Raw genomic sequence first — 27,884 nt, 5'->3', positions numbered from 1 at the left:
AATTGCAATTGAAGTAGTTAATTTATTTTAAACACTTGTAATTAATATAAGCAAAATGACAAACGAAACTGTAGATGCTGCTGATCGCCTTAAGATAGGCCCACGTGAAAATGTTAACTATCCCATAGTCATGAAATACTGTGGGCACTGCAGCATGCCTATTGAGGTAAGAGATACATTACGGCAAATTTTTCCAAATCAATGGTAATTAATAAACGCATTGCAGTATTGCGAATACTATCCCGAGTACGACAAATGCAAGGACTGGCTAGAGCGCCATTTGCCCGATGACTTTGAGCGGCTCAAAATTGAGGAGGAGCAGGCAGCTGCCGATGGCACAGAGGATGACAAGAAACGTCAGAAGCGTGGCGGCAAGGGACTGCTACGTGTCAAGAAGAAGGAGGATGTGCCCAAGAAAATCTGTGTATCTCGTGCTGCGCGTGGCAAAAAGAAGTCCGTCACTGTGGTAACTGGTCTAAGCACATTTGGTAAGCAGCCAACATCAGCATTTTAGGAGCTTTGGTTAATAATTTGTTTATACTTTTTAAAGAAATTGATCTGAAAGTTGCTGCCAAGTTTTTTGGAACCAAATTCGCCTGCGGTTCTTCTGTCACCGGCGATGATGAGATTGTCATACAAGGCGATGTCAAGGATGAACTCTTTGATGTCATACCCGAGAAGTGGCCAGAAATCGATGAAGATGTTATTGAGGATTTGGGCGATCAGAAGCGTTAACCCAACCAGTCCAGCCAGTCAACAGCCATGCTAATGTACTGTACTTATTTTATACGCAAAATACATAAAATATTCAACTAAAATCATTTGTTTTGTTTGTGGTTAACTCGGTGGCTGTAGCTGCAGCTGTTGCTGCTGCTCTTGTGGCTGCGGCTGCTCTTGCTGTTGTGGCTCCGGCTGCTGTTGTGACTGTGATTGCTGCTGTGGCTGCGGCTGTTGCTGCTGCTCCGGCTTGTTAAAATGTTTATAGGTCAGTTGTATAATGGCTTCGTTTTCCTCATCTGTCAGCGGTACCTTATTGTCATCGATCAGCTGTAAGAGCGAATTGTTTCCAATAGTTAGTAGGGTTGAGATTACTAGTTCAATTTGTTATTCAACTTACCAGCTGTGTGTGCAGTGGACTTGTGGGTGGATCGTTTACCATTTGCAATACCTCATGTGGCATCAACCGGTATACGGCAACATCATTTAGATAGCTTTCAATAGAGTCACGTGTTTGATTTTTGCAGGGTGATTCTTCCAGATACTGTAGCGCCTATTATGCTAATAATAGTTTAGTTGAACAATTTAGGAGATTAATGATGCGCACCTCATAGGTAACCGTAGCCAAGTTCCGCATGCCAAACTTCTTCTTGGTGCTCTTAATGGTTTGCAGCAGCTGCATTACCTCCAGATTTGTCACATACGAGTAAGTGGGATTTATGCTGTAGAGCATATGTGGTTTAGCATTAAAGACATTAACTATGCAAATTCACTCACGTTTCCATTGTATTTCTGCGGTACCCGCCATACACAAAAGTTTAGCAAGATTGTTTTTATTTTTAACAGTCGTGTGCTAGCTGCTGTTAATTTTTGCTCATTTGGCTATGTTATGTTATGTTATGTTATAGTACATAAGCGGCGATAGCTTCGGTTCGATAGCTTGCGCAAAATCGATTATTAAGTGGATGTAGCGGGCGATTAGCATTTGAATTTGAAATGGCATACAAAAAGTTTCAGCTTTGCTATATTATTTATTATATATTATTAATATATATAAAATTTCTCAAACAATTTTAGCATTGTAAAATGTATACAATTGTAATGCTAATGTTTTCATAACCGTTCCCTCTTTTGTAAGAATAATAACACATTGTATATTGACATCAACAACCATATCAATTATTTATATTCATTTATTTATTTCATATATTACATAATATAATGAACTACTTAATAAGCTAAGCAAAAAAAAAAAAGAAAAATGTTTGTTTGTAAAATAATTTTTTTGTTTTGTGTGTGTTTTTTTACTTTTGTTTGATTACATTCAAGTAAGACGTTCAAATAAAACGAAAAAATGTATATATGCACTGGGCATATTTATAAAATATATTATTTATATATATAATAATAATTGCCATCAAAGAGAGTTGCTGGAGCCCTCTAATAACTACAAGTTTTTTCCATTTTTTTTTCGTTTTTTTTCTGTGTAGTTTTGTAATAATTTGTTTGTTTATAGTTTATGTGTATATATTTAAGTACATAAATTATGTACATTAATTGCGCATTTTCTCTGATATATGATCCATTTGTTGTGGAAGAAAAGAAAATGTTTAATAAAAAAAAACAGGAAACAATAACTCACTTATATTTAGTTTAAAACATAATACTGAGCAAAAAATGTATTTATCATTTTGCATGCTAAATGGTTTTTTGCTTTTGCATTTCTTCAAGTTGTTTTAATCGCTTGCGTGTGTGTATACTATATAGTATAGACTTTTTTATTATAATTTTTTCATTTGTTTTGTGTTTCGACTGCTTAAAAGCTACGCGTGCTATATATGGTTAATATTATGTTTCGCGGCCAGTTGATAGGTTAGAAAATTTGACTATTTTGTGACACTGTGCGCACACAAGCTGTGTGTGTGTGTGTGGGTTTGTTGTGTATTATATGTGTGTGTGTTTATCACGTTCTTGTTGTTGGTATTGCATATATATTGTTGTTTGATTAGCAGTAACCAAGAAAAAATTACAAAAAAAATGTTTATATAATGTATATATATATATATTTTTAATGCTAATGTTTAAAATAAAATAACAATTGTATTAGGCATAATTGACATACACATACTGTTGCAAAGTACATGTGTGCTTGCATATGTTTGTGTGTGCGCGAGTGTGTGTGTGCGTGAGCTTAAATCTAAACTAGACAAGAATTGTTTGTGCATTTTTCTTTCTTTTCAACAGCTTTAACTTCAAAACATTATACATATGTACAAATTATACACACACACACACACAGACAGACAAACACATACATAGCGTGCACACATTCACAAACACAACAACACACACACACACATACAGAGACGCATGCACACAAACACAACCACGCACTTTTTCGACTCGTGCACTAACGCACACACACATACACACGCATGTGTGTGCATGTAAGCCACAGCCGTTGTATGTGTATGTGTGTGAGCGTGTATGCAGCTTATGGGTGACTGGGGGAATGGGAAGGGGGAATGTACTAAGTACTACGACAACTTCAAAGACAAAAGTTCCGGAACGTTCTTAAGATATCCGCTGCACGTTGTGGCCGACAGAGCGCTGGCGCCTGCGGCTATGCAACAGTTTCTTATTTTGTTTTTCTTTCTTATAAAGTGCTTGGACTTTTCTTTTTCTATGCTTACTCTTTTACTCTTCTTTTCTTTTTTATATCAATTTTTGCTCATGTTATTTGTTTGATATGTGCACACACTCGAGACTGTTAAGCGGTTAACAGTGCGTTAACAGTGCCAGGAAGCCTTTGCCGCCGTCAAACAAACACTTGACGGCAATTGTTTAAAACAAACAAACGAAAATAAAAAAAAAAATGTAATAAAACAATTAAATGTTTAGAACGTACAACAATTAACAAAACACGATTATTACAGGCGCGTGACTACAATGTCTTCCTCGAGATCGTCCAACTCATCATCAAATCCAGACGCTTCTATCAGTCGCTTGAAGATTGTCAAATTTTTTTCTAACATTAAGCAGCCGCAGCCATGGCAGCCTCTTTCTCCTTCTCAGCGGCCTCGATCTTCTCCTGCTTCTTAACCTTGCGTTGCTGCAATGACAAAATGAAGAAAGCGCAAGTATAAGCAACTGTTTAGTATTTGTCTGTCTGTCTGTCTGTCGGTCTGGTCAGCTCACCTTCTTTCTGTAGAGAATCTCCACAATGACGTAGCCAATGCAGCCGAGCGTCAGCACGGCCAGCAGTATGTAGAGCTTCATGCGAGTGCAGAGTGTTGTGGCATAGGCATAGGCAATGACGAAGCCAGCGGATTCCCAGAGGCGATAGTTGGAGAAGGCGGCCTCCTTGTTGCGTCTGAAGAGCAGACCGTAGAGACCGTTGATTTGGGTTTGCCAGACGGCATCGCCGACGCCCCAGAGACCGGACATGGCATAGAAGATGAGCGGATTGTCGGGACTGGGACGCCAGAAGAGCATCACAGAGATGAGCGTAAAGTGCACAACAGCGCCCAGCACAATGATGGGCGTGCGTCCAATATATTTCATCACGGAGCCAAACAGAATAGAGCAGAGCGCATTGACCACCCCAAAGCAGATCATGACGAAGCCAATCTGGTGTACGCCCAAGGCGCAGGCGACATAGGCCTGAGTGAAATCGGCGCCAATGAATGCCTGCTCCATGCCAATGAAGACAGTAATCGGTATGAGCAGCTGCAGATTGGGTTTTTTCATCTGGCGGAAAGTGGCTGAGAGCAGTTGCAGTCCCGACAATTCGGCAGCCGAATTGGAGCCCTTGCGCTTCTCACCATAACGCTTCAGAGGATCCAGGAAGAAGGCAATAATGCAAACAGCGGCGACAATGCAGGTCAAATAGATCATGGAGATTTCAAAGATTTCATTATCTGGCGGACGCTCCAGATTGCCATGACCGCCAGTGCCGGATGTGCAGAAGTTGGAGCCACAGAACATCAAATCCTCCTCGCTGATGGTTGTGTTGGCGCTGGTGCTGCTGCCGCTGCCATGAGCACCGCTGGAGAGAACTGCAAGCAATACAAATTTTAATTACTAATCAATTAAAATATTTTTGAAAAATGCAGCGCTGATATTTTGAATTACGATAACAAAAAAATATTGCAAAATTATGCAATTTTAATTGAGGTTTAATTATAAAGTCTGCGCATTAAATTTAAGCTTATTTTCAATTAGTTCAATTATGTTGAATCAAATAAAAAAAAAGTAACAGAACTTGTTTATTATTTTATGAAATTTATATGCAAATAATTGAAAACATTTTAAACTCAAGCAATTATTTTCAATTATCATTAAAAATAAATTCAAACTAATTAACTTCAACTTACCCAAGCTGGAGATGAGATTGCCCCAGAGCTCAGCGGATTGCCAGGCCAGGAAGAAGAAGCCAAAGAAGCGCACAATGATCGCATCGACTGCCTGTTCAGTGATCTTGGCATACACTTGACCCACCTGCGTCAAATACGTTGCCTTGGATGCCCACATGGGCGCCGCTCCCATGCCCACCAATATGCCCGCGGGCACGAGCGTGTAGAAGCGTGGAAAGAGCTGGAAGGCAATGTACGGCGCATAGCAGAGCATGCTGCAGACCAAGGTCCACTTCACGGTCAGCTTGCGAATGATGAGCGTGGGCAGAAAGATGCAGGAGACCACCAGGGCGGCATAGATGGCGCTCAGCGAGACTGTGCCCAGGCCATCCTTCGAGTTGATCGATGATTGTAAATTTGCTGTGCCCTATAACAAAGTGCGGAGCGTTTTAGTGATTAAGCCACATTCATTAATTAAAAAGGCTATTCATGGCTTACCTGAAAGGCGGTAAATTGCACCATAAACGCAATTGATATGATCGAGATATTCTTTAAGATGCGCCATTTCTCGGCCGGATTCAGCACAACTTTCTCTCGCAGCGAAGCGGTGTCTGGCTCGAAACCAGCTTTTGGCTAAAAATAACAACAACAAATACAAAACGGTTAATCGCTGTCATTAATGTGCATATATGTATGTATATAAATATATATATGTGTGTGTGTGTGTGTGTGTGTGCAGTAACTTTAGTAACTCAACTCTATAGAGTTGATGCCAAATTGGCAATCAAATTTAGCTATTGCTAAAAAAAATTTAAATTAAATTTAAACAAATCAAATTTCAATTTTAAACAATTTTATATTATATATTATTTTATATTATATTATTAGTATTTTATATTTATATTATATTTTATTTAAGCATTTATTGTTGAGTAAGCACTTTTTGTAAAAATTTACTTTTCAAATTTATTTTTATAAAATTTTGCGCATACACAAAATAATTTTATTTTCACTTTAAGCTGCGCTAATTTTAATTTTTAACTTACTCAAAGTACGTGTAAATTTTTTATGTAAAATGTTTCAATTTAAATAAACAACTTTATGTCTATTTATTTTGTACTTCATTTTTTTGTGGCATTTTTTTTGTCAAGGATTTTTGCAGCGCATACATTATTTGTTTTACTTTGTTGTTGTTGTCAAATATTTGCTAAAAATACATATTGTGTGTGCTTTATTTTTATTTTAGTATTTGCTTTCCTTTCCACACACGCCACACGACACGCACACACACATGCGCAGGCTTAATTAATTATTTATGCGTTGGCGCGTTGACGCTTTTAGTTTCTAAAATTAAAAGTTGGCGTGCGCGCGCGAGTTGGCGCGTTTTGCTCGCGTTTTACATTGCGCATGCGCAGCGCGGCCTTTAAATTGAACATAAAAAATGCGCAAGACGCCAGCAGCAGCAAATAAAAAAAAACCAAAAAAAAAATAAAGTTTGCTACGCTTGTTGGCCAAACGCGTAGAACTGACCAAAAAGCGTTTGTATAATTTTTGTTGTTGTTTTTTTTTTTTTGCATGTCTTACATTCAGAAGGTTACATGTGTTTAAAGTGGGCGTGCGGCGGGGGCGTTAGGGGAAGTAACTGGGCATGGGGTGGCGAAATGTGCGCCAAGGCAATTTACGTAAATTTTTGTGTGTTTCTGTTTTGTGAAACTGTAATTCACAATTTAACGGCACTGCAGTTGGCTTGACGTCAAAACACTGCTGCCACTCCCACTTCCACTCCCACTCCCACTTACAGTTGCTGCTGCCGCCGCCCACTCGCCGCCGCAGCAGCAGCAGCAGCGACGTCCAATTAGTTAGGCGAGCAGCAGCAACAATAAAATCGCATTATGTAAGCGCAAATTGATTACAGTTACTGCATATATATAAAGTTTAGGCACTAGCGCATAATAGCCAAACGCACGCTAGTGCCGCAAAGAATCTTAATTTGTATGCAGCAAACAAAAGAAAAATCCCCTTGCCTTATCAATAAAGCAACAAAAAAAATATATAAAATTTAAATACTATGCAAAGTGTTCACATGAAACTGTAAAGTTGTTTGTTATTAAACATTTAATTGTTTAATTTATTAGCTTTGCATTTGCGCTGGCATAAATAAGAAGAAATACAAGTTTTTGGTTTGTTTGCAATGCAAATTGCAAACGCAAAATATATTTGTGCAAAAAAAAACCAAAACAAAAACGTAAAAAAATAAAATTCTAGCGAATTGCAAGTGATGCAATTTGTTATAATTTATGAACAAGGAAGAAACGTAAAGCGCAACTAGCTACTAGTAGTTAGTTATTAACGCTTGACCGACTTATTAAGCCCAAACATAACCTGTTCAACTGTACTTGCTGTCAAAAAAAGACAAAAAAAAACCCACTTTACAAACAAAACAAACTACGAAAAAAAAATAAACACAATGCTATTAAAATATATGTTGACTTAACAGTGCAAACGGCTACAGGCCTACAGACATTTGCATATCATTAACAGAATATGTTAAGTAAGCGCGACTTGCGCTGTAAGCGGCGCGCGTTGTCTCGCTCGCACACTGGCCTTAAACGTATCAGATTACATGCGATTGATTTTGCAGCGTATCAAATGTTGCGCTAGTTGTTGTAACTTGTGCTGTCTGCGCTTTGTTTACGTATTTTGCGTCTCTGTTTAGGCAAAAACAAAACAGCTGACGGGCTGCGTTAAAAAAAAAGTGCGACAGGTGTCGCTGCAAACGATTTCCATAGAAAAGCAACATATACTATATATATTAATCATAATCATATGCAGATAGCGCGCGCAGAGTAACAGTTAAGCCAGCCAGCCGCCGACGACGTCGACGTCGACGTCGCTGCAAACCAGTTACATATTTACATATGTATGCATGTGTGTGCGTGTGCGTGTGTGTGTTTGACAGTGAGCGGAGCGCGGCACGAGATTTGCGTTGTTTTATTTTTAAACACGGCACGTTTCGTATTTGCCTTTTGGCTTTCGATTTGTTGTCCTCCCCCCCAAGAGTGTTAAAGCTCGCACTGTCGCTGCCGCTGCCGCGTCGCTGTCGCGCCATCTTAGTTTTTTTTTTCTGCTTACATGTCTCTTTGGCTTTACATAAATTTGTATTTATCTTTTGCGTTTGGCTTATTTGTTGCCGTTCTCTGGTTTCTTTGAATCTTTTTAATGCTCATTTGTTGCTTTTGTTGTTGTTGTTGTTGTCGCAACATAAACGGGTTTCGGCCCCAAGAACTTCTCTCTAGCTATCTCACTTCAACTTTGGAACTGGATGCTGTGTTGGGTTGGGTGGTGTTGGTGGATGCTGCTGCCGCCTCGAGTATCATTATAAATTGCCAATATTTATTATTATGAAACCTTGCCAGCAATTAATTGTGCAATAACTTAACTGCACACAGACATGCAAACGCACACACACACACACACACATGCACACACATGTAAATATTTCTAGCTGCAAATGCAATTTATTGCTGGCAAAACCTCAAGGTATTTGCAAACTGAATTCAATTCCAACAACAGCAGCCAGCGCACAAATTCAATTAGCATCAAAACTCTTTTTATGCTTACACACACACACAGACACAGTCAAAGGCATGTGAGCTACAGTGCTTACTGCCTAAGCAGTACTGCAATTAAATATTTAGCGCAATTTTCAATATTTAATACAAAATAATGCAATACTATGTTTTGTTTGTTAATTTTAAGGCAGTAAGTGCATTAAAATATTTATTAATTTATTATAATTTATTAATAAAAATTAGCGCAAATTAATTTGCAATTTTTATACACTTTAAGACATTTTTGTAACAAAATTTTTTTAATTTAAAAAGTGCAGTATAATTTATCATTTTATCAATAAATTTAACTTTAAAATTGCAATGCAACATGTTGCACTATTTTTATTAATTAATAAAATTGCAGCAAATTAGTGCAGTCTACAATTTTCAAAAATTTTACTTATAAATATTTTGTATTTTTTTTTAAATCTTGCTGCTTTTGCTTTTAGCTTAGTCAAACTTTACTGTAGCTGTCTGTCTGTATATTAAATTAATTTCTTTTTGGCTTTTAAGCGCTTTCTGCTGTCACATTTCTTTAGCTTAACATGCGTCTGCCCCTCTCCCTCTCTCTCTCTCTCGCTCTCTCTCTCTCTTTTTTAAGCTTATGCGTGGGCTTGTTCGTTGTCTCAATTTCTGTTTTAGTTTCTTGAGGTGAAATTTTTAAGGAGTGCCACACATATAAAAATAAACCACCCAAAATTTAATGAACATCAAAATTCATCATTCAGACAATTTATGCGCTTCAGGCTTAATGATAATTAGCTAGATGCTGATCATCATCAACATCAGCAGTTATCAGCTGCCTTTTGAATACTTCCTCCTTAACTCATTATTTCTTCAAATTGGCATTATAGTATTATATATTTTTTTCGGGGCATCGCATCATTATAAAACATGATTTCTAGTTCGAAGGCAAACGCAGTCATTAAATGTAATAATTCGTATTATAACAAGCTGCCTTATGGACGGACAGACAGACAGACAGACAGATCGAAGCTTTATAAATAAATAACAATGCATAAGTTGCTTATTCAACGCATGAATGAATTAATAACAAAAAAAAAAATGGAAAAATTAAATCAAATAATATATAGCTATAGCCATAACGGAATGTGACAACGTGTTTGCCAGATATCTATGACTATATAGTCGATAGACGAGAGCCAACAGCTGTTCCCCCAGCGTGAAACTTGATTCTTGTCTATAAATTAATGCGTACAGCTTTAAATTGTAATCACTTGTTGTTTTTTTTTTTCTCTCTGTTTGTTACCTACAAACTTGTTTCTGGTTCAATAAATTATATGTTACATTCGCAGCCGACTTGAGACTATTTCTGTGTGTGTGTGTGTGTGTGTGTGCAATTTAATCTGCTAAGAAAACAATGAAACAATAGGTCAAGAAATGCATACATTTGCAACTAATTCGAAAGCTATAATTTAGTAGCGGCAAATGTGGCCTAGAGTGGGGCAAAGTTTGCTGCACAAAGTGTATGAGCTAGTTGGGCATTCATATAAAGCAAGCAGATCAAGTTAAAAAAGTGTATATGCTAGTTGGGCGCGCTTGCTTATTTTTATTTAAACTCAAAGTGATTAGCAGTTGTGCCAAGTTAGCTTGACAAAGTGCATTAAATAGTTGGGTGTGCTATATTTAAGTTCAAAATATTTAAATAGTACAGGCAAGTTAGCTTGACAAAGTGTATTTATAGTTGGGCGCGTTTGTTTATTTTTATTTAAATTCAAACTGATAAGCAGTTGTGCCAAGTTAGCTTGACAAAGTGCATTATATAGTTGGGCATGCTATATTTATATTCATATATAGCAGCTGGGCTATGTTTGCTAGTTGAGCGTGCTTAATTTTTAATTTAAATAGAATAATTCATTACATGTATGCATTGAATTAAAATAAATAATTAATGCAGAATATTTATTTCAAGCAAAGTGTATCCAAACGTTAGACATGCTCTCGCATAACTACGCGCACTTTCAATTGTATGTAATATAAACAATTTATACAAATGTACTTGTTTTTATATTTTATGCACAACACTTAATTCATTATGCGTACATTGACTTGACACTTGTGTGTGTGTGTGTGTGTGTGTGTCTCTGTGTGTGATATTTGTTTAATTCCAAGCTGTATACAGTTATAGCCTTTGGGCTGCACTTGTCTATAATATATATATATATATCTATATATCTATATGGGATGCGTATTTAAAGATCGAGAGATCTAGACAACTGTTGACGGCGGCACTCACCTTGACGGGCTCATCGTTCTCAAAGCCGGCATTGGTAAAACCAGTCATCTTGCTGGCCTCTGCTGTTCCTGCTGACGCTGCTTTATTTTTTTATAAACTTTTTTCTTCTTTGGATGTGGCAATTAAAGCTGCAAAACAAAAAATGAAATGGAAATGAAAATGAAAATTAGTTGAAGCTTGTAAACACGTGATCATTATTTAAATTGGAAAGCAATTAGAGAGCCCAAAGCAGCACAATGGCCATAACAATAACAGTAACAGTAACAATAACAATAATAATATTAAATATTATTAACAATGAGCCCCCCAACAAACAATCAGTCAAACAAGCTGCTGCTGCTGCTGCTGCTATTGAAATTGCTGCCATAATTGTTTAAAAAACGAATTTGATTTTGATATGCAATATGTTTGGATTATGGCAGTTAGCTATATAGTATAGCTAACTGATTGAATTGCTGGCGCATTGTTATCAACAGCAACTTTCTAAGTTCAGCTACGAGTATATAGTATATATTCATATTCAGCATAAATCTGGCGGCACAGAAAATGTTAATTTTTCGTTTTTTATAGTTGAAGGCGCACGTGCTGGTCTACGCTTCATGGCATCCAATTATATTGCCTGCATATGTATTTATTACGTATACGTAGTGTGTACGTATATTCCCATCATGTGGTTACGGCTACCATTATATAGCCATTGTTACTTATAGCTGTAATTAGCTGCCCAGTTCGCGGCAAGTTCAAGTTCATGTTTCCTGCTCAGCCGAAGCTTCAGCTCATTTTTTTTTTAAGTGTTTTGTTTTTAATGTACATAATAATAAAATTACAAGCCTAGCTGCCGCTTTTATATATTATTATATTTTTTATGTGCAGACTTTTATTTGCATAAAACTTATGGCTTTTAAACAGAATCGCAGGCGCGGCGGCTTTTAGACTTTTAAATTAATATTTATTTATGCCAATACAAAAAAAAAAAAAAAATACGCCGCGCGCTAAAGAAAACCAAAACAATAATTAATATGCATATGTATATAAAAAATTGCTAGTTTTCGTCAAATATTCATTTGGCATATATATAAGCAACGCTAATGTATGCATGTCTTTATTTTTCAGGCAATTTTTGTTGGCAATTTCTGTAACAAAAAACTTTGCATAAAGCCATAAAAAGTTTAGCCATGAGCATTTAGCACAGCAGCCAATTCTATGCTCATCTATAAAAATACATAAGCAGCTTGCGAATAAAATAAAAATAGCGCAGCTCGCAGCTGAGGTCAGACGACAAGCGAAGCTGAGGCTTGAAGTACAGCGACTGTAGCTAAGCGGGAATGCCCAAGAGCCAAGTTAGTAAATTTTTGTTACTTCTAATCACGTGCAGCAATATTTGGCAACTGGTTTGAAATCATAACGCACGTGCTTAGGGCGCTTAGGGCGCTGTCTGTCTGTCTGTTTAATTTAATTGCGGTTGACCAGGCGTATACGTAATGCATGCGTCTAAACAATTTAAATGAATTGCAACCAAAATTGTTTAATGATTGACAATTTTCTACATTTGTTTTATGACCGCTGCGTGTGTCGCAAGTTTTATTATTATATATATAATATTATTATATATAATATTCGATTCTAATGGCTACGACACGCGTCAGTCGCTGCGGTTTGAGTTTAAGCGCTGAATTTGAAAAAAGAGACTGCCGCAACTAGTTCAACACACACACACACACACTAATAACTGTACATTCTGCATTTTTTATAAGTCGCTAACGTCAATGCACAAACATAAAAAACAACGCTATAAATAATAGTAAAAAACCAAATTGCCTCAAAAGCAAAAGTTTATAGTTTTTTTGTTTGTTTGTTTTTTTTTTATAATTTTGCCCTTTACACAAAAGTTTTAGACTTTCAAATATGCGCCAAATAAAATTTTAAGTTGTTTTTTTTTTTCAACACACACACACAGACAAGGAAATTGCACAAATGCCAATTGTCTTAGATTACTGCATAAATTATTAATTTTTAGTAATTAAATTTTTAAGTTATATAACAACAATTTGCAGTTAAAAGTTGGCAAAAGTTTGCAAATTAATTTCAAAGCGCTAAGCAACTATGCAATATATAAATGCATAATAAACAACAATTAATTAATAACTAACAATATTTAAAATTTTTAATATATGCTAAGCACTTTTTTAAACAAATAAACTGCTTGGTAGCTGCATTTTAAAATTTTAAAAATTTAATTAGTTCGTAGTTTCTTTTGTAATTTGGCGCGCATTTTGTATCTAATTTTAACTGACGGCACTGCACTTTATTTGTAACACACACACACACGCAAAAAAAAATTGAAATAAAAAGTCCTGCTGAACTTTGTTCACTGTAGTTAGTACCTGCTGAATTTAGATGGCTTAGCTGTTTGGCTAGCAAACGCGCTTCGAGGGCCTCTTTAGTTGTTTTGATTGTTCGCTATTATTGCTGCTTGGGCTCGCTGGCTGGCCAAGTGACTGATTGGCTGGCTGGCTGACTGGCTGACTGGCTGGTTGAGTGCCTCACATTACAATGCCAAGAAACGGCGACAACGTGCGAATTTTAAACGAAAAAACACTTTCTAGCTAATTGGAGTGATTAGTGGCAGTCGCTGCTGCGCAGTCGACGCGGGCAGCAAACGTAGCGCGGCTGCTGCTGCAGCTGGCGTAATCGCAAAAGAGCAAGAGATATTGCTTTTGGGCAAGGTTATCTCTGTTGACTGGAATAACTAACTAACTAACTGTTATATATATGCTATATAGCATGACTGACGCGCTTTGCCAATTTGTTTAGGGCAGCGATAAGCAGAGACAGCGACAGCGACAGAGATGCGGCGACAGTTCAAACGCTAGAATAATCGCCACACGCTGCGTATACGTATTTTTTTTTCTTAAGCTTGGGCGTGTGCCGGCCAACACTCACATATATTTATTTATTTATATAGCAAACAGGTAGTCAGGCGCTCAGCTTTTGGTTATGATAAGATTTGCAGCCATTTGCCATTTGGGCCAACGTAAGTATCTAATGGCTATTGATTGTCACTGGGCAAGCCGTGGAATTGTCAGCCGCGTTCATAAATTCTAATTAATAAGCACATAGCGCGCCACACACAATGCGTAAGCCATAAACAAATCAACAACAATTGATATTGAACCTGTAGCGAGCAGTTGCCAACTATTATTTTATTTTCGCTACAGCTCATCCACATCGACCCACCCACCCCCACCCCCAACCCCTAGTCACAGCGCAGTCACTTATCTTATTCTATCAAGTTATTAGCGCGTGATTAGGTGCTGTGATTTGCTTCGCATCATAAATCATAGAGCTTAAGTAATGATTCGACCAAAAAGGGGTGATTTTGTTTTCCGTTCTGTTATTTTTATGGTCGTACGACATTTGGGTTTTTATTGCCCCCTTTTCGTTTTAATTTTACTCAACTGGCTAACTGCTGACTAAGAGACTCAAATACAAATTTAGCCGGCAAGGGCACTTCACATGAGCGAGCGATCGAGCGAGCACTTCAAGTGCGCGAGTTCTAATCAATAATTTCGTATGTCGGCATGTTAAACAAAAGAGAGACAAGTGTTTCAGCTGTGGGCTGTGATGTAGAGCTCTTAAAGATGCTACTCGTTGGTTTTACTCGTTACAATAAGCACACAAAATTTCACAACTATAAGCAAATGCTGTAAATTTTATAAGTAATTGATTTGTTTCGCTCAATTTTAATGCTACTCGTTTGTTTTACTCGTTGAAATTAACAGCGAGTAGCACACTTATAGCTACAATAAATTGCTGCAGTGTATTTCTAAATTTTAGAATTGCTATGCAGCATTTTTTGTGTTTTGCTGCCACTCGTTAGTTTCACTCGTTACACATAGCAGCGAGTAGCACGCTTATGTGCATAGCTACAACAAATTTCTGCAGAGTAACGCTAAAGTTTAGAGTTGGTTGAATTGCATTGTTTTTTTTTGGCGGCCACTCGTTACACTTAACAGCGAGTAGCACTAAAACTTGCTAAGCAGTAGCTAAACATTTTATAGCTTTAACAAATTGCTGTGGCGTATTAAGTTTTAGTGCTACTCGTTACACTTAACAGCGAGTATCAGCTACAAATTACTAAGATTGCTGCCACACGTCACACGTTAACTAGCGAGTAGCGCGTAAATTTCACAACTTGCCTTAACTGACTCGAATTTTTATAACTTTAAGCTTATAAATTCGAACAACGATAGCTACTCGCCACTAATTATAGCTTAACCCATTGTCAGCAGATAAAGCAAACAAATGAACGCACGCTTAACGCTCGCAGCGCACATTTGTGTCAATATGACCATAAATTGACAAGTTGAAGGGTAGCGCACTTGACACATGCCTGACAAACAAAAATAATACGAATTGCTTGTTCATCATCGCAACGCAACGCAGCGCAGCGCAACGCATCGCATCGATTCTGCGTCTGCGTCGACGACTGAGCTAAAAATATATTTGAATTGAAAGCTCAAGTGCCACACAGACGGACAGACAATGGGCTAGGGGCAATAACATTCGAAAAGAACTGCACTGCGGCTTAGAGAGCAGCGAGTGACCTAAATTCAATAAACAAAAGCTAGTGTGGAGTTTGAACTTGAACGCAGCCGCTTGCACTCGAAAAGGTTTTTCAGAAAGTTTAAACAAAAAAAAAGAGAATAAATTTAAGCTCAATACACATTTTGCATTTGATTATTCTTCTTATTGCTAGTCACGTGCTTGCTTTGCTTGTGAACAAGACTGGTTAGCGCTATTTTTAGTCGATTTCATTAGTCGCAATACTTGACAAATAATAATAAACACACACACACACACACAGTTCGATCGCTTTTTACTTTAGTCTAATGCAATTGCTGCTGTCTGTCTGTTTATTAAAATTTTTAATTAAAACGATTGCTCAGAAGTGTAGTAATCAATATGAAAGAAAAAAACTGTAACACGTGCTATAAATTACGTATACGTAATTTCTTTTTTTATTTTGCATGCGCGCTAGACCTTGTAACTAAATTTCAAGTGCCCTGCAGTGCGTTCAACCTTTTTTTTTTTTTTTTGTATATTAGTTCATATTCAATGAAATCAAATTTAATCAATTGTTATATTTAATTGCAGTTATACTTTGTACTTAATTTTTGTTATTTTTTTTTCTTTGGCATTGTGTAACTTAGCTTATCTAGCTTAAGGGGCGGGGAAATTTCGTTTTGATAAGCGCGCGCGATTTACAGTTTGGTCACTTGTTTTTAATCTTTATGGCCCGCAGCTAAAAATCAATCAATTTAAATTTGATTAAGCTGTGATTTTGCCAGCAGCAGCAATCGAAATAAATGGCATGTATATAGCTAGAATATATATATATATATAAATGACTTTTTATGGTTTTATGGTCAAGGGATTAGACTGAAGCGTACAATTGTTTATGGCTTGAAAGTCACGCGAAGCACTTGACAAAATGGCAAAACAAAAGAACAACAACACAGCAGCGAACGGAAATATATGTATACGTATACGTAATATTTCTATATATACATATATTCATATGTGTGTGTGTGTGTGTGTGTGTGAATGCAAAAGGTTTTCAAACAAAATTTCATTGTTATTAATACGATTATTGTGTGCACAGTTGCGTGTTAATTTTCTGTGATTTTTCACCAGAGATTTTTCCATGTTTCGTTTTTCAATTTAGTTAGCAGCACAATGTAAATTGCAAATCGCTGTTGGTTATGGGCCAAAGTCTCTGCACGTCCCTTGACGTAGATTGATATCGAAAATCTATTTCTGGTTTTCAAATTGACGCAGTTAGTCGACCCACTATAATTAACTTGAGCCAAAAACGTAATTAAATGTTTACTAACAGTGGCAATGACCATAACAACAACAAATAATTATGCGACAGCAAAAACAGACAACAAAATAAATATATTTAAAAATAGCGCACAAAATCGAAAAACTGTAGCAAATGCGACAATTGTTATTAACTAATTGCAGCTATTTTGTAATTTGTTGTGGGAAGTTCAATCAACTTTGAAGCTTTGTCAGCAGCTTAAGATAGTTGAAAATTAATTTAAGAAAAATTGTACATAATACAAATTGAACTTTGAAATAAATAAATAAAGACATTTTTAAACTTAATGTTGGTAGCTCAAATTTTAAAATGAAATGCAGACTGCATAAAGATTTAATTATGATAATAAATAAATCTTAGATTTATTAACAAATATATAAAGACGTAGCGTGCAGCTAAAATTTGAAAATAAATTTTAAAATATGCGCAAGCTTTTTGCCTAAACTTGCACTTAGTTTTAATAATAAAAATTGTGCATAAATTGGTATTAACTATAACTATAACTATGTGGACATTTATAAATAAATGTTTGTTTTGATTTGACAAGTACAAGTGCAAGTGTCTCAAGATTAAGCGCATTAGAAATGGCATTAGAAATGAAATAAAATGCAAACAAATTGGCAGCATGCCAATAGAATTTACAATGCGAGGACAACAAACTTGTTAAGCAGCAAAAACAGCAACAACAACAACAAACACACGTGTGTGGCATGACACATAGCGCATACGCCATGGTAGCCAAAAGAAAACAAGAACGTGTGGCAACCAAAATGTAATTAGGGCTAGGGGTGGGGGTAGGGTGCTTGCGGGGGGTTAACAAAAATCCTTACGCACCGTTTGCTGCCAACTGCTTGCCACAGCGTAAACCGAACGAATGAGATCGCAACCAAAAATTTGTGCCTTGTTTTTGTTGCAGTTTTCTAGCTAACTAACTATATATATATATATATATATATATATATAGTATATACGTTTTTATGTATTAATTGTCAGCGCGCTCTGAACGCGACCGCGACCGCGACCGAGACCTTCATTGACGATTAGAATGCAATTAGTGGGCAACAATTGTAGAAACTTCATAAAGTTCTAAGCAAACAGCGAACTGTGAATTGTGAATTGTAAATTGTGAATTTGTATTATTCTTCTAGTTTGTTGTCTAGTCAAGTGTCTAACTATATTTTTTTTTTTATCTGTCATAAAAGCTTCCGCTTTGCTTTTATCGCAATCGTTATGCAAAATAAAAACTAAACTTTATTTTAGCCTACGGCTCTTTGCATAGCCCAGTTTGCTGCCCCAAGGTTGCAACTTGCTTGCCACACTTGTTAGTGCAAACATTCCTTGGCCCCGGATCTCCTTTTGTTTGCGCAGCTGCGCGCGCCCACTTGCCGCTATTTGTTTAAACAAAAGCAAGAGAGAGAGAGAGAGAGACACTTAAAATTCAAAATTTGTATTTCAATTTTGTATTGTAAGCAGTTTAACATCCTTAAGCGCCCAAGTTAACGCACATTTATAGATTTATGATCTCAGCAATGCGCATTGGTTTAAACAAATTGCCGCGTCATGTCAATTGTTGTTATTGTTGCTGCTTCTAAATGAGAATTCGTTGCTGCTTTTTTTTTCGTGTTTTGCGCGTTATCTTTCAATATTTCTACGTGTGCCCGCACATAATTTAAAGCAATTTTTTGCTGCTGTTGTAATTTTTTGGTTTGCATTTTGTGCCTGCTCATTGGCATTTCATTTATTTGTCTGTTTTGTTTGCCCAAAAAAGTTGCTAATGAGCTCTTACAACAAATCAAAAGTACAAATTAATTGCTCAAGCTGGGCTGGGTTCTATTTTTTTTATCAAATCAAATATTGTTTGCTTATTTATTTATAGAATTTAATACAAGTGCTGCGCACATTTTTTTTTTTTGCAAATTTAATTTGCTGCAATTACTTGTTTTAAAAATAAATTGTTAGCAATCAAGCAACATAGCCTAATTATACAAATATATATATATGATAAGCAATCCTTGAGACTATTTCGGTTTGCCAAAAAAACAAAAGATGTGTCAGCTGTTAAAAACAAAAGGCAGTTATCAACGCAATTGAAAGTACTTCAGCAATAATTAAACTCAAATAAAGTGCGTGACTCAAATTCTCAGACAGACAGACAGATCTTCGTTGATATCTCTCGCTTTGTTATGAAATACATTTGCTTATCATTTTAAAGTTGAAGATCTCAGCAGACTGTCTTAAGACTCTTATCAACAAAAAAAGCAACAATTTGTTCATGTTTTTTGGCTATAAATAACAATAAACGTTTATCAACCAACATGCACACACACACACACACACAATTATTGTTAACAAGCAAACTGTAGTGAAAGCCGCAGCCCTGAGCCCAAAAACTGCAGCACAGCTGGACTCCTGATCTCTGACCCACCACCAAATGGAAAATAACCAAGCAGCGCAGATTTTTCCAGCGCCTTGAGCTTTTCATTCTAAGGTCAGTTTGCTTACAAAAATAACAAAAGCAGCTTAAATTAATAAATTTTAGCGCAGTCGCAGCTGCACTTTTCAATTTGTTAAACAATTAGTTATTTGCTAAACAACAAAAGGAAAGTTTCTTAGTCGTTTTTGAATTTTGAGTGTTTTGTTTTTGGCCCTTGGTTTATATTTTTTTTGCTTACTCATGTTTGGCTTACACTAAGCAACAAGTTTGCTGCAATTTATGTAAATTTTTTTTAAAATTAAATAATTTTAATTTACTTTACTTTGCTTGAAAAATATGCAATAAGTTTATTGACTTTTATTATAAATAAACTTTTGCTTTTAAATAAACATTTAAATAAAAAATATAATAATTTTGTTGATCTTACTGCGAATCATCTTTTATAGTTTGATTATAAAATTATGCAAGAAAATGTGCGCAAACTGCAGCTTTGAATAAAACATTAACATTTAAAAAAAAATAAATATAAAATACATAAATAAATTATAAGCAATTGCAATTAACAAAAAAAATTATATGCAACAAATTAGTTTAAATATATTTTTACTGCTTATTAAATATACAACAAAATATAAAAAATAAAAATCTGCAACTTGTAGCTTAGTGTAAGCATAACCTTAGCAAGGTGTAGAAAACAAGTTTTTATTGAGGGCTGCTGCAGCAGCAGCAGACAATGTTTTGTTTGATTTGTTATATATATATATATATAAAATATTGTTGTTGACCGATTTGTGTGCTTATGCAATAGTTTAAAACAAAAAATAATACAAATTAATGTGTAAATAATTAATTGGCTATTTGTTAAATGGGAAATGGGCTTGATAAGAAAACTTAAATTGACAAGTTCAAGTGCGGCGAGTGCTTCGAAATGTCAAAATTCATTTCTGATGTATACATCGCTGATGTATATACATATAAGACAGTTATCAGCTGCGATATGCAAATTAAATGTCAAGATTTCTTTTTCAACGTGTTTTGTTTATCGTTTGGTAGGGGGAATTTTTTTTGTTGCTTGATAACAAGCGCTAGTTTAGTATCAAGTTATATATTGGTATATATATATATATATATATATTTGCAAAATTTGTTAGCGCACATGGCCAGGCAAATATTTGTACGCTCGTTTGGCACCTGTTGTACCAATCGCGCGGCACACAAGGCGTATGAGTAATAATGTCAACGCAGCATCATAAACATCATTTGCAGTAGCGTAAGAAGTCGGCATTGTGTAAACGCGATTGCGATAACACAGACAGACAGACAGCCAGCAAAAAATTATTATCAACAAATGACAACAACAACAACAACACGTCATCAGCTAAGCAAACAATTCAAAAAGGAATCGAAACTGTCAGCAAATTGTGCAAAGAAAATAAACTTGACGAAAAATTAAAAGCAGCGCAAAAGTTTTAGTTTTGTTATAAGCATAAGAAGCTGCAATTTTAATATGTAAATAGTTTGTATTTAATTTGGTACATAACTAGACGCATATATATTAACAACTGTCAAGATAAGTCGAACTAATCTGTTGTGTCTTGAAGTGAACGCAAATCCGTCTTATGACTCACAGAGCCGCAAAATAATAATAATAATAAGCAAATAAAGTAAAGTGTAAATTAGACTAGTCGAGCGTCGAGTCGAGAGACGAGAGTTGTTCAAGTTTTTAGTTACTGCTCAATGAGTTGGGGTTTTGTGGCTTTTGTTAATGAAAAATCTTGTTGACTATATAAACAATGTAGCGATTATTATGAAACTTTTTACAGTTAGCACTTGCAATTTGCTGTTTCTAATTAATTATAACAATTTGTTGTTGCAATAGACAATTGTTGAAGCGCTTGTGAAGTTTAAAGTTGCGGAAGTGCATTGATTTTCCACTCAAGTGGGCAGCTGATGCGACAATTGGTTTTTCTCAGCTAAAAATATGCAAATTAGTTAGAACTTGCAATAATGCAAATTTTTTTAGTACAACGGATTTCCGTAAGTTGCACAGTAAGTTGAAGATGTTCAAATGCAAAACTGGCAGCGCGACTAAAAAAAAAAAAAAGCTAAACAGCTAAACTGGAACGAGTGAAAGTTTTCTAAGCTGCGGCGCACAGTTGAGAGCGCTAAGCTGATATATATATATATATATATATATAATATAATGCTGGGGTTGGGCATTGAAAATCTGCGCATGTGCGTGTAGCGCTTAAATAACCAGACACAGACGACACCTTACACATGCAGTGCGCATGCCAAAGTATCCATAAGATACACACACACACACACAGATACATACATATGCGCTAGCTGCTGCTGCTGCTGCTGCTGCGAACGTCACATGGCCAGTTTTGGGCAATCGTTCAAACGTTTTTTGCCATCTGCCTTGCCGCCCAACGCGACGACGCGACGACGCGACGCTTTGCTTGTTAATTGCGGCTGCTGTATCGACCCAACCACCCACCCACCCACTTGCCCACCCTACGCTTTATGCTGTTGCCTTATTTTTCTCCTCTGCCTGCCCAAAATTGGCTTTCAATTAATGACTTTTGACTTGCTCATTTAGAACTTAAAGTTTTTCATTTCATTTCAGTTACTGTTTTTGTCATGTTAATAACCAACGCATTGTTGTTGCGCCCGTAATTGTTTATTTATTTTTGCAAAACGCTTGCTTTGAGTTTCACTTTGGCAGCACAAACTGCCAGCTTAGCAAATTTTTGTTCTTTTTTTTATTTGTTGCACTTACCTTAGTTTAGCTCTTCACACGCAGCGTTCCCCACAAGCAGCAAAAAGTGTAAGCGCCGCTTACAATTTAATCACAACAAATTTCAAAAAAAAAAATATATTTACAAATGTCTTTTTTTTTGTTACCGCACTTCCGTCTTTAATTTCTTATTGTTTATGCTTTTTTAATTACCGCTTACTTTACTTTGTTTTATATTTATACAAATTGTTGTTCCTTCTGCTGTATTATGCAACTTTTGAAAGTAATTGTTTTTTTCTTCTTGTTGTTGTTGTTGTTTGGTTCTTAATTTACAGGAAGCGAGGCTCGTTTTCTGGCGGGGGCGAGTAGTTTACATTTCCGTTCGATAACCGCAAAAAACGTAAACCAAAAAAAATTATTGCCAATTTGCTTAGGCAGGACGCGTTTTAGCAAAAAAAAAAATTATTTATTGTCTATGCCAAAAAAAAAATGAATATTTTACTTTGTGTCTACTATGCAATTAATATTTAATATTTGTAACACAGCCGCAGTAAGTCTTTATATATATAAAAAAAAAATTGTTATATATATAATTTTTATTTTTCAATTTTTTTTTTTTTTTTGGTAACGAAAACACGACCAACTCGAAAACGCACTAAAACGGTATTAAAAGCCGAGACTAAATTTAACTTTGCAAGTAATTTACAATGCGACTTGAAGCGGCGGCGCACGAGCCGAACACTTTTGGGCAGAGAGACACGAGCGTCGACACGAAGCACGAAGCAGAGAGCGTAAGAGAGCGAGCGCGAACGTCAGCTTCGTATAATTTTTTTTTTTTGTTCGCTTTTTTGGAGTTCACTTCACTTTTGCACTTGTTGCCCTGCCGTGTTATGCGAGCTTTTGTGGGTGGCTGGGGGTGCTGAGCTGCTGCTGCTGCTACTGATGAAAACTTTGCCAGATAAACGCAGCGACTGACAACGCGCACAAAAGAAGCGCTAACGTGTGTTAAAGAGAGAGAGAGAGCGAGCGAACGAACGACGTAAAAAAAATATATGCAACAGTACTAAACAGCTGCTCGTTATCGTGTTGATCCGTTGATTACTGCTGTAAAGCTGCTGGCTACGCATCAATGTGTGTGTGTGACGTCGGCGGCAGCGGCTGCTGTTGGCGTTCGACGTTCGGCTTGGAAATGATGTTGGCTTTAAGCCAAGCGCTACGTAATATACGCTCAGATCCTGTTTGCATGCGGTCGGCGTCGCTGCCGGCGCTGCATAACAAAGAGAGCGGCGGCAGCGACGCTGTAAGAGAGCGTGAGAGCGCAACGCTAGGCACAGCTGCAGCGCAGCGCAGCGCCGCAGCGCGCGCGCGCGCTTTGTTTGTGTGGGTGAGTAGCTTTGGTGGGTGTAAATGAGCTGCGTCGGCGTCGCTTTGGGCTGCGCAGCATTCGCTTCGAACATTTACTTCAAACTTGTTTGATGCTGCGCGTTGCTTTTGCTTTTCGGGGGCGCTGCTGTTAATGCGTTAAGTTGGCTGCTGTAGTGTGCGCTGCGCAGAGATTAGCTTCAATTTCTAAAGTCGCAGCGCAGGGGGGAGAGCGCGGTGCGGCGTTGGCGCGTGCGCGGGGAGTGGTCAAGTTTTTTTTTGGTGTACAAATCCAGCCAATCGCGCTGAGTGGCGCTTTTCAACTTTCATTGGAAATTAACAGCTGCAGACACGCCCAAAAGCCACTAAGCCAAGCTAATTGTTGACTTTAAGCTAAGCTTGTTTGTCTGCAAACAATTATTGGCAATTCTAATTGCTGTAGTTAAAATCAAGTCGTGCACTCTCTTGCCGACTGCGTCAATTGCAATTTGAATATTCAACTAAGGACGTAGCAAAACAAAAAAAACAATTTGATTGTTTAAAATTTTGTGCTGCTTAATTTATTAATTACTCAAATTGTTGTTTCAGCTGTTTCGTCATCCTCTGCGGATTGGCCGTCATCAATAAACGTCACAAGATATTTAAGCAATTGAGCATAAATTATAGCAACAATATCTTTATATATAGCTATATCTAGTCGTTTATGCATTCATATTCATTGAATGAAATTGTCGCATGCGTCACTCTTATACAGACATTGACTTTCAATTTAATTTTGTTTACATACGTGCGTATAATTATGCGCTCAATTAATATTATTTTTAGCAATTTGTTGATATTTTCGACAAGCGGCTTAAGCCATGCGCGCAAGCCTCGCATACAAAGTCGTATACGCAATTTAGCATGCTGTAGTATAAGTAGAATATGCTTAGCACTTACCCTCTTATACAAAAGTCTTATACGTCAAGTTAGCAGCGCTTGCTTTAAGCTGAAAACAAAAGCAGAATAATTAGTACTACACTCTTATATAAAGTCTTATACGTTACTCGGCTGCATAATTTAAATAACTTTACTTCAATTTTTACATATCTTTTGCTACTTTTGCTTATACTACATAATTAAGCAAGTCTTATACTAGCTGTACAGCCAGCACGTCTGCCGCAGTCTTATACATTTACAGTTACACACTTATACATAAACAATTTATGCTTGAGCATTGCTAAATACGTCATCAATTAAAGTTTGTTATGCCTTTGTTTGTTTTCATCTTTTTTTTCGACACTTGTAACGCTTACAATTTCTATTGTAATATCCGCACTTGGCTTGGGCGTCTATTAATTGTTAATTTATTTATAAGACTGCTGGCGCGATTCAATTTACAAACGGCCTCTTTCAATTAAAATGCGAAAAATCTGCACAAATCTGCCCCAAGCCGCCCCAGCAAGCGGCGCATACTGGAAACGCTGAAGATCACGTGACCATGGGATACGCACTTGCCCTAATAGAGCGAGACAGACAGAGAGAGGGAGAGCGAGTTAATGCAGAGTTTGCTGCAAATCTATTGCGCTTATACTGTAGTCTAACATTAGGCGCCAATTGCCTGTTAGAGAGAGAGAGGGAGCTGAGCTGAGCCATCATTCGATACGTTTTTGATTGACCCAAGGTTAGAGCATCAAAGCAACAAACAGCACATAATTATTTTCAGCTTTTGCTCTTTTGCCTTTTAGAGCTGACTAAGCCAACGTCGGCAGTTCTTGGCTACTACTAGTGTATATATATCTATATCTATATGATCTAACTGCAAATAGTACGCTATGTACTATATGCGACAATTAGCGGCGCTCGCTGTGTGTTGTAGTAAATGCCAAATCATTTTATGATTAGCGCAATTCGTTGTAAATTTTTGCTTCTTAGTTAAGTAAATTCAAGCTAAAGTTGTTTATTTCGCTCGACTCGCAATAAGCTTCAGCGCTATTGTTGTTACTTTTTTTGCAGTTACCCTATAAAAATTCATTAATCATTTTGTATATATGTATGTAGGTGTATAAGCTCATCATCATCTTATACAACTTTTATTAGAGTTCTGCAAAAGTTGTTGCCATTAAGCGTGTTGGGTTCTCAGAAATTAAATAATAATAAGCATATAAAATAAAGAAAACTGAGAAACATTAAAATACATAAAAAAAATAAAATAGCAGCGCCAACTTTTAATAACAGCCACTTAACAAGAAAGAAAAAAAACTATAATTATTTATGTTGAGCTCAAAACAAAAAGAAATAAGTAATAGAAAAAAACTAATAAAAGACGCAAATTACTGCAAAATAAATCAAATAAAAAAACTAATAAACATAATTTTGTTATAAAAATTGTAAGTAGCAATATTATATTAAGATATTTTAAGCTAAAAAAATAAATAAATTTTTGACCATAAAAAATATTGTAACTGAGTTAAAAAAAGAAAAACTAAATAATCTAAAATACAATAATTAAATTATAATAATAATTGTATGTTCTACTTATGCTAGGTTAAACTTAAAAAAAGAATAAATTAAATAAAAAATATATAATAAAAATAGTAACTAAAAAATTTTAAATTCTTCATGCTGTTTATGCTAATTCAAATTATTATAAGTGTGTTAATATATAAATATAAAATAAAAAAATATATAAATATAAAAAATCAAATAATAAAGTAAATAAAAAATAATTACTGAATTAATAAACAAATAAAATTGTTTGCAGAGCAGCGCATAGTCTAGAAACGATTTGAGTTTTATATTTTTTTCTCTATGTTTAACGCACGATTATTATGAGAAATTCATGATCTTGGGCGCTATATGGGTCAACTGTTGCTATACATAGTAGTTATGCATGCATGTAGAGACATATGTATAGCTAGGAATTTATAGTTGTAGCTGCTGATATCTGTTAGGCTGCCGCAAAAGCTGTCAACATTGTTGACGCCGTCGCCGTCGTCGTCGTCGTCGTCTGTTTACCTTAGCACCCAACTACCGCACTTGAATTTTTAATAACCTTTTCAAGTTCACTGTTAGCATATGCATATACACACACATACATGTGCGTGTGTGTGTGTGTGACAGCTGTACTGTCAACAGTTACGATATGGCCGACTCTATCAGTTAGTTTGTATATTGAATAAAGCAAAGAGCGTGGAGCGCGGGGAGGGGGCAAGTTGAGAACTCTACATATTGTCTTTGTCGACTTGGCGCCTTCTTATAGATACAGTTACGCACACTCCCCAAATACACACACACACACACACATACAGCTACATTATTAATTCGATACATAAACTTAAATTGCGGCGCTCGCTTTTCCATGTAATTGTCTCTCTCTCTCTCTCTCTCAGCCTCAATTAACAAAAACAAAAACAAATTAAAACACAAGAAAACAAAAAATTATTTCATCAGTTCTTTGTTTTGTTTGCTCATTGTTATTATGCATATGATTATTATTATTATTTAGCTTACTACACTTTTAATCTTAAGCAAATTAATCAATATTTAAGAACACAGAGGCAAACATTTATACATTTCATTTGTCTGACTGCAAAAAAAAAAAAAAAAACAAAATCAATTAACACTTGGCCTCCAGCTCCATTTTTTTGAATACCGCCCCCCAGCCGCTTCAGGCTGGAAAATTTTGGTTTGCAGCAGTTGCGTTTCAAATGTTGCAAGCAAAAAAAATAAAAACTGCGCAGTGAATAAATGCGCTGCCTTTAAAATATGTCTCAGTTTTTAAGAAAACGTTTAAGTTAATTATTATTAAATAAATATGAGAAATAAGCGTAATGAGCACATTTAATAGTAAAAGATTTTTGTAAGTGCGTACAATTAAACAAAAATAAACGAAAATATTTAAAAAAAAAAAGTTGGAAAATAATTATTGAAGCCTAATATTTAACTATTAATTATATAAAAATTATAAAAAACAGTCCCTACTTTTTATAACCCTTAAATGTTTGATTAACCTAAAATAAAAAAAATAATATTATCTCAAAAAAAAAAATATATATACAAATAATTAAACTACAAAAAACTTTAAAAATCTATCTATGTAATTTTAATTACTTTTCATTCTTATGCATTACTTTGTTGCAAATAATTTGCATTCATGCTGCTTATTAATTAGTAATGCTTTAAAATTTACATAATCATAATTAAAGCTCATAATTATGCTAACTGAACATTAGATGCTTAAAAAGTTGACGGTTGGTTTGAAAATAATTATTTAAGCCTAATATTTAACTAACTTATACAAAAAATTAAGCATTAGCAAAATTATAAAAAATTATCATTAAATAAAACGAACTGATGTTAAATAATTTCTATATAATTTCAATTAGTAATGCTTTAAAATTGACATAATCATAATTAAAGCAGTTCAAAACTAGCTAAGTAATTAGCAATGATTATGTTAACTGAGCATTATATGCTTAAAAAAGTTTGAAAATAATTATTTAAGCCTCATAACTAATAATTGTATGCAAATATGCT

General features: G+C 35.7%; 3 protein-coding genes across 3 annotated transcripts; 1 reads left to right on the top strand and 2 right to left on the bottom strand.

Annotated features, from left to right (window-relative positions):
• The first annotated feature begins 55 nt into the window (after nt 1-55).
• On the top strand, nt 56-818 carry LOC108606713 (density-regulated protein homolog). Its single transcript, XM_017997091.1, has 3 exons — nt 56-166; nt 227-488; nt 551-818. Exons 1-3 carry the CDS (start codon nt 56-58, stop codon nt 733-735), a joined length of 558 nt encoding a protein of 185 aa, XP_017852580.1. The 3' UTR covers nt 736-818.
• Nucleotides 766-1,586, bottom strand: LOC108604946 (DNA-directed RNA polymerase III subunit RPC9). The gene is made up of 5 exons (XM_017994515.1): nt 1,495-1,586; nt 1,325-1,439; nt 1,118-1,270; nt 912-1,047; nt 766-773 (listed from the first exon to the last, which is right to left on the bottom strand). Exons 1-5 carry the CDS (start codon nt 1,500-1,502, stop codon nt 766-768), a joined length of 420 nt encoding a protein of 139 aa, XP_017850004.1. The 5' UTR covers nt 1,503-1,586.
• A 2,165-nt stretch (nt 1,587-3,751) lies between these two features.
• On the bottom strand, nt 3,752-22,494 carry LOC108606652 (UNC93-like protein). The gene is made up of 6 exons (XM_017996968.2): nt 22,047-22,494; nt 10,941-11,068; nt 5,571-5,705; nt 5,094-5,499; nt 3,916-4,775; nt 3,752-3,829 (listed from the first exon to the last, which is right to left on the bottom strand). Exons 2-6 carry the CDS (start codon nt 10,986-10,988, stop codon nt 3,752-3,754), a joined length of 1,527 nt encoding a protein of 508 aa, XP_017852457.2. The 5' UTR covers nt 10,989-11,068; nt 22,047-22,494.
• Between the last annotated feature and the right edge of the window lie 5,390 nt (nt 22,495-27,884).

The sequence above is a fragment of the Drosophila busckii genome, chromosome X, assembly GCF_011750605.1.
Source record: "Drosophila busckii strain San Diego stock center, stock number 13000-0081.31 chromosome X, ASM1175060v1, whole genome shotgun sequence".
NCBI lineage: Eukaryota > Metazoa > Arthropoda > Insecta > Diptera > Drosophilidae > Drosophila > Drosophila busckii.
This window is presented reverse-complemented; position numbering and strand designations above follow the sequence as displayed.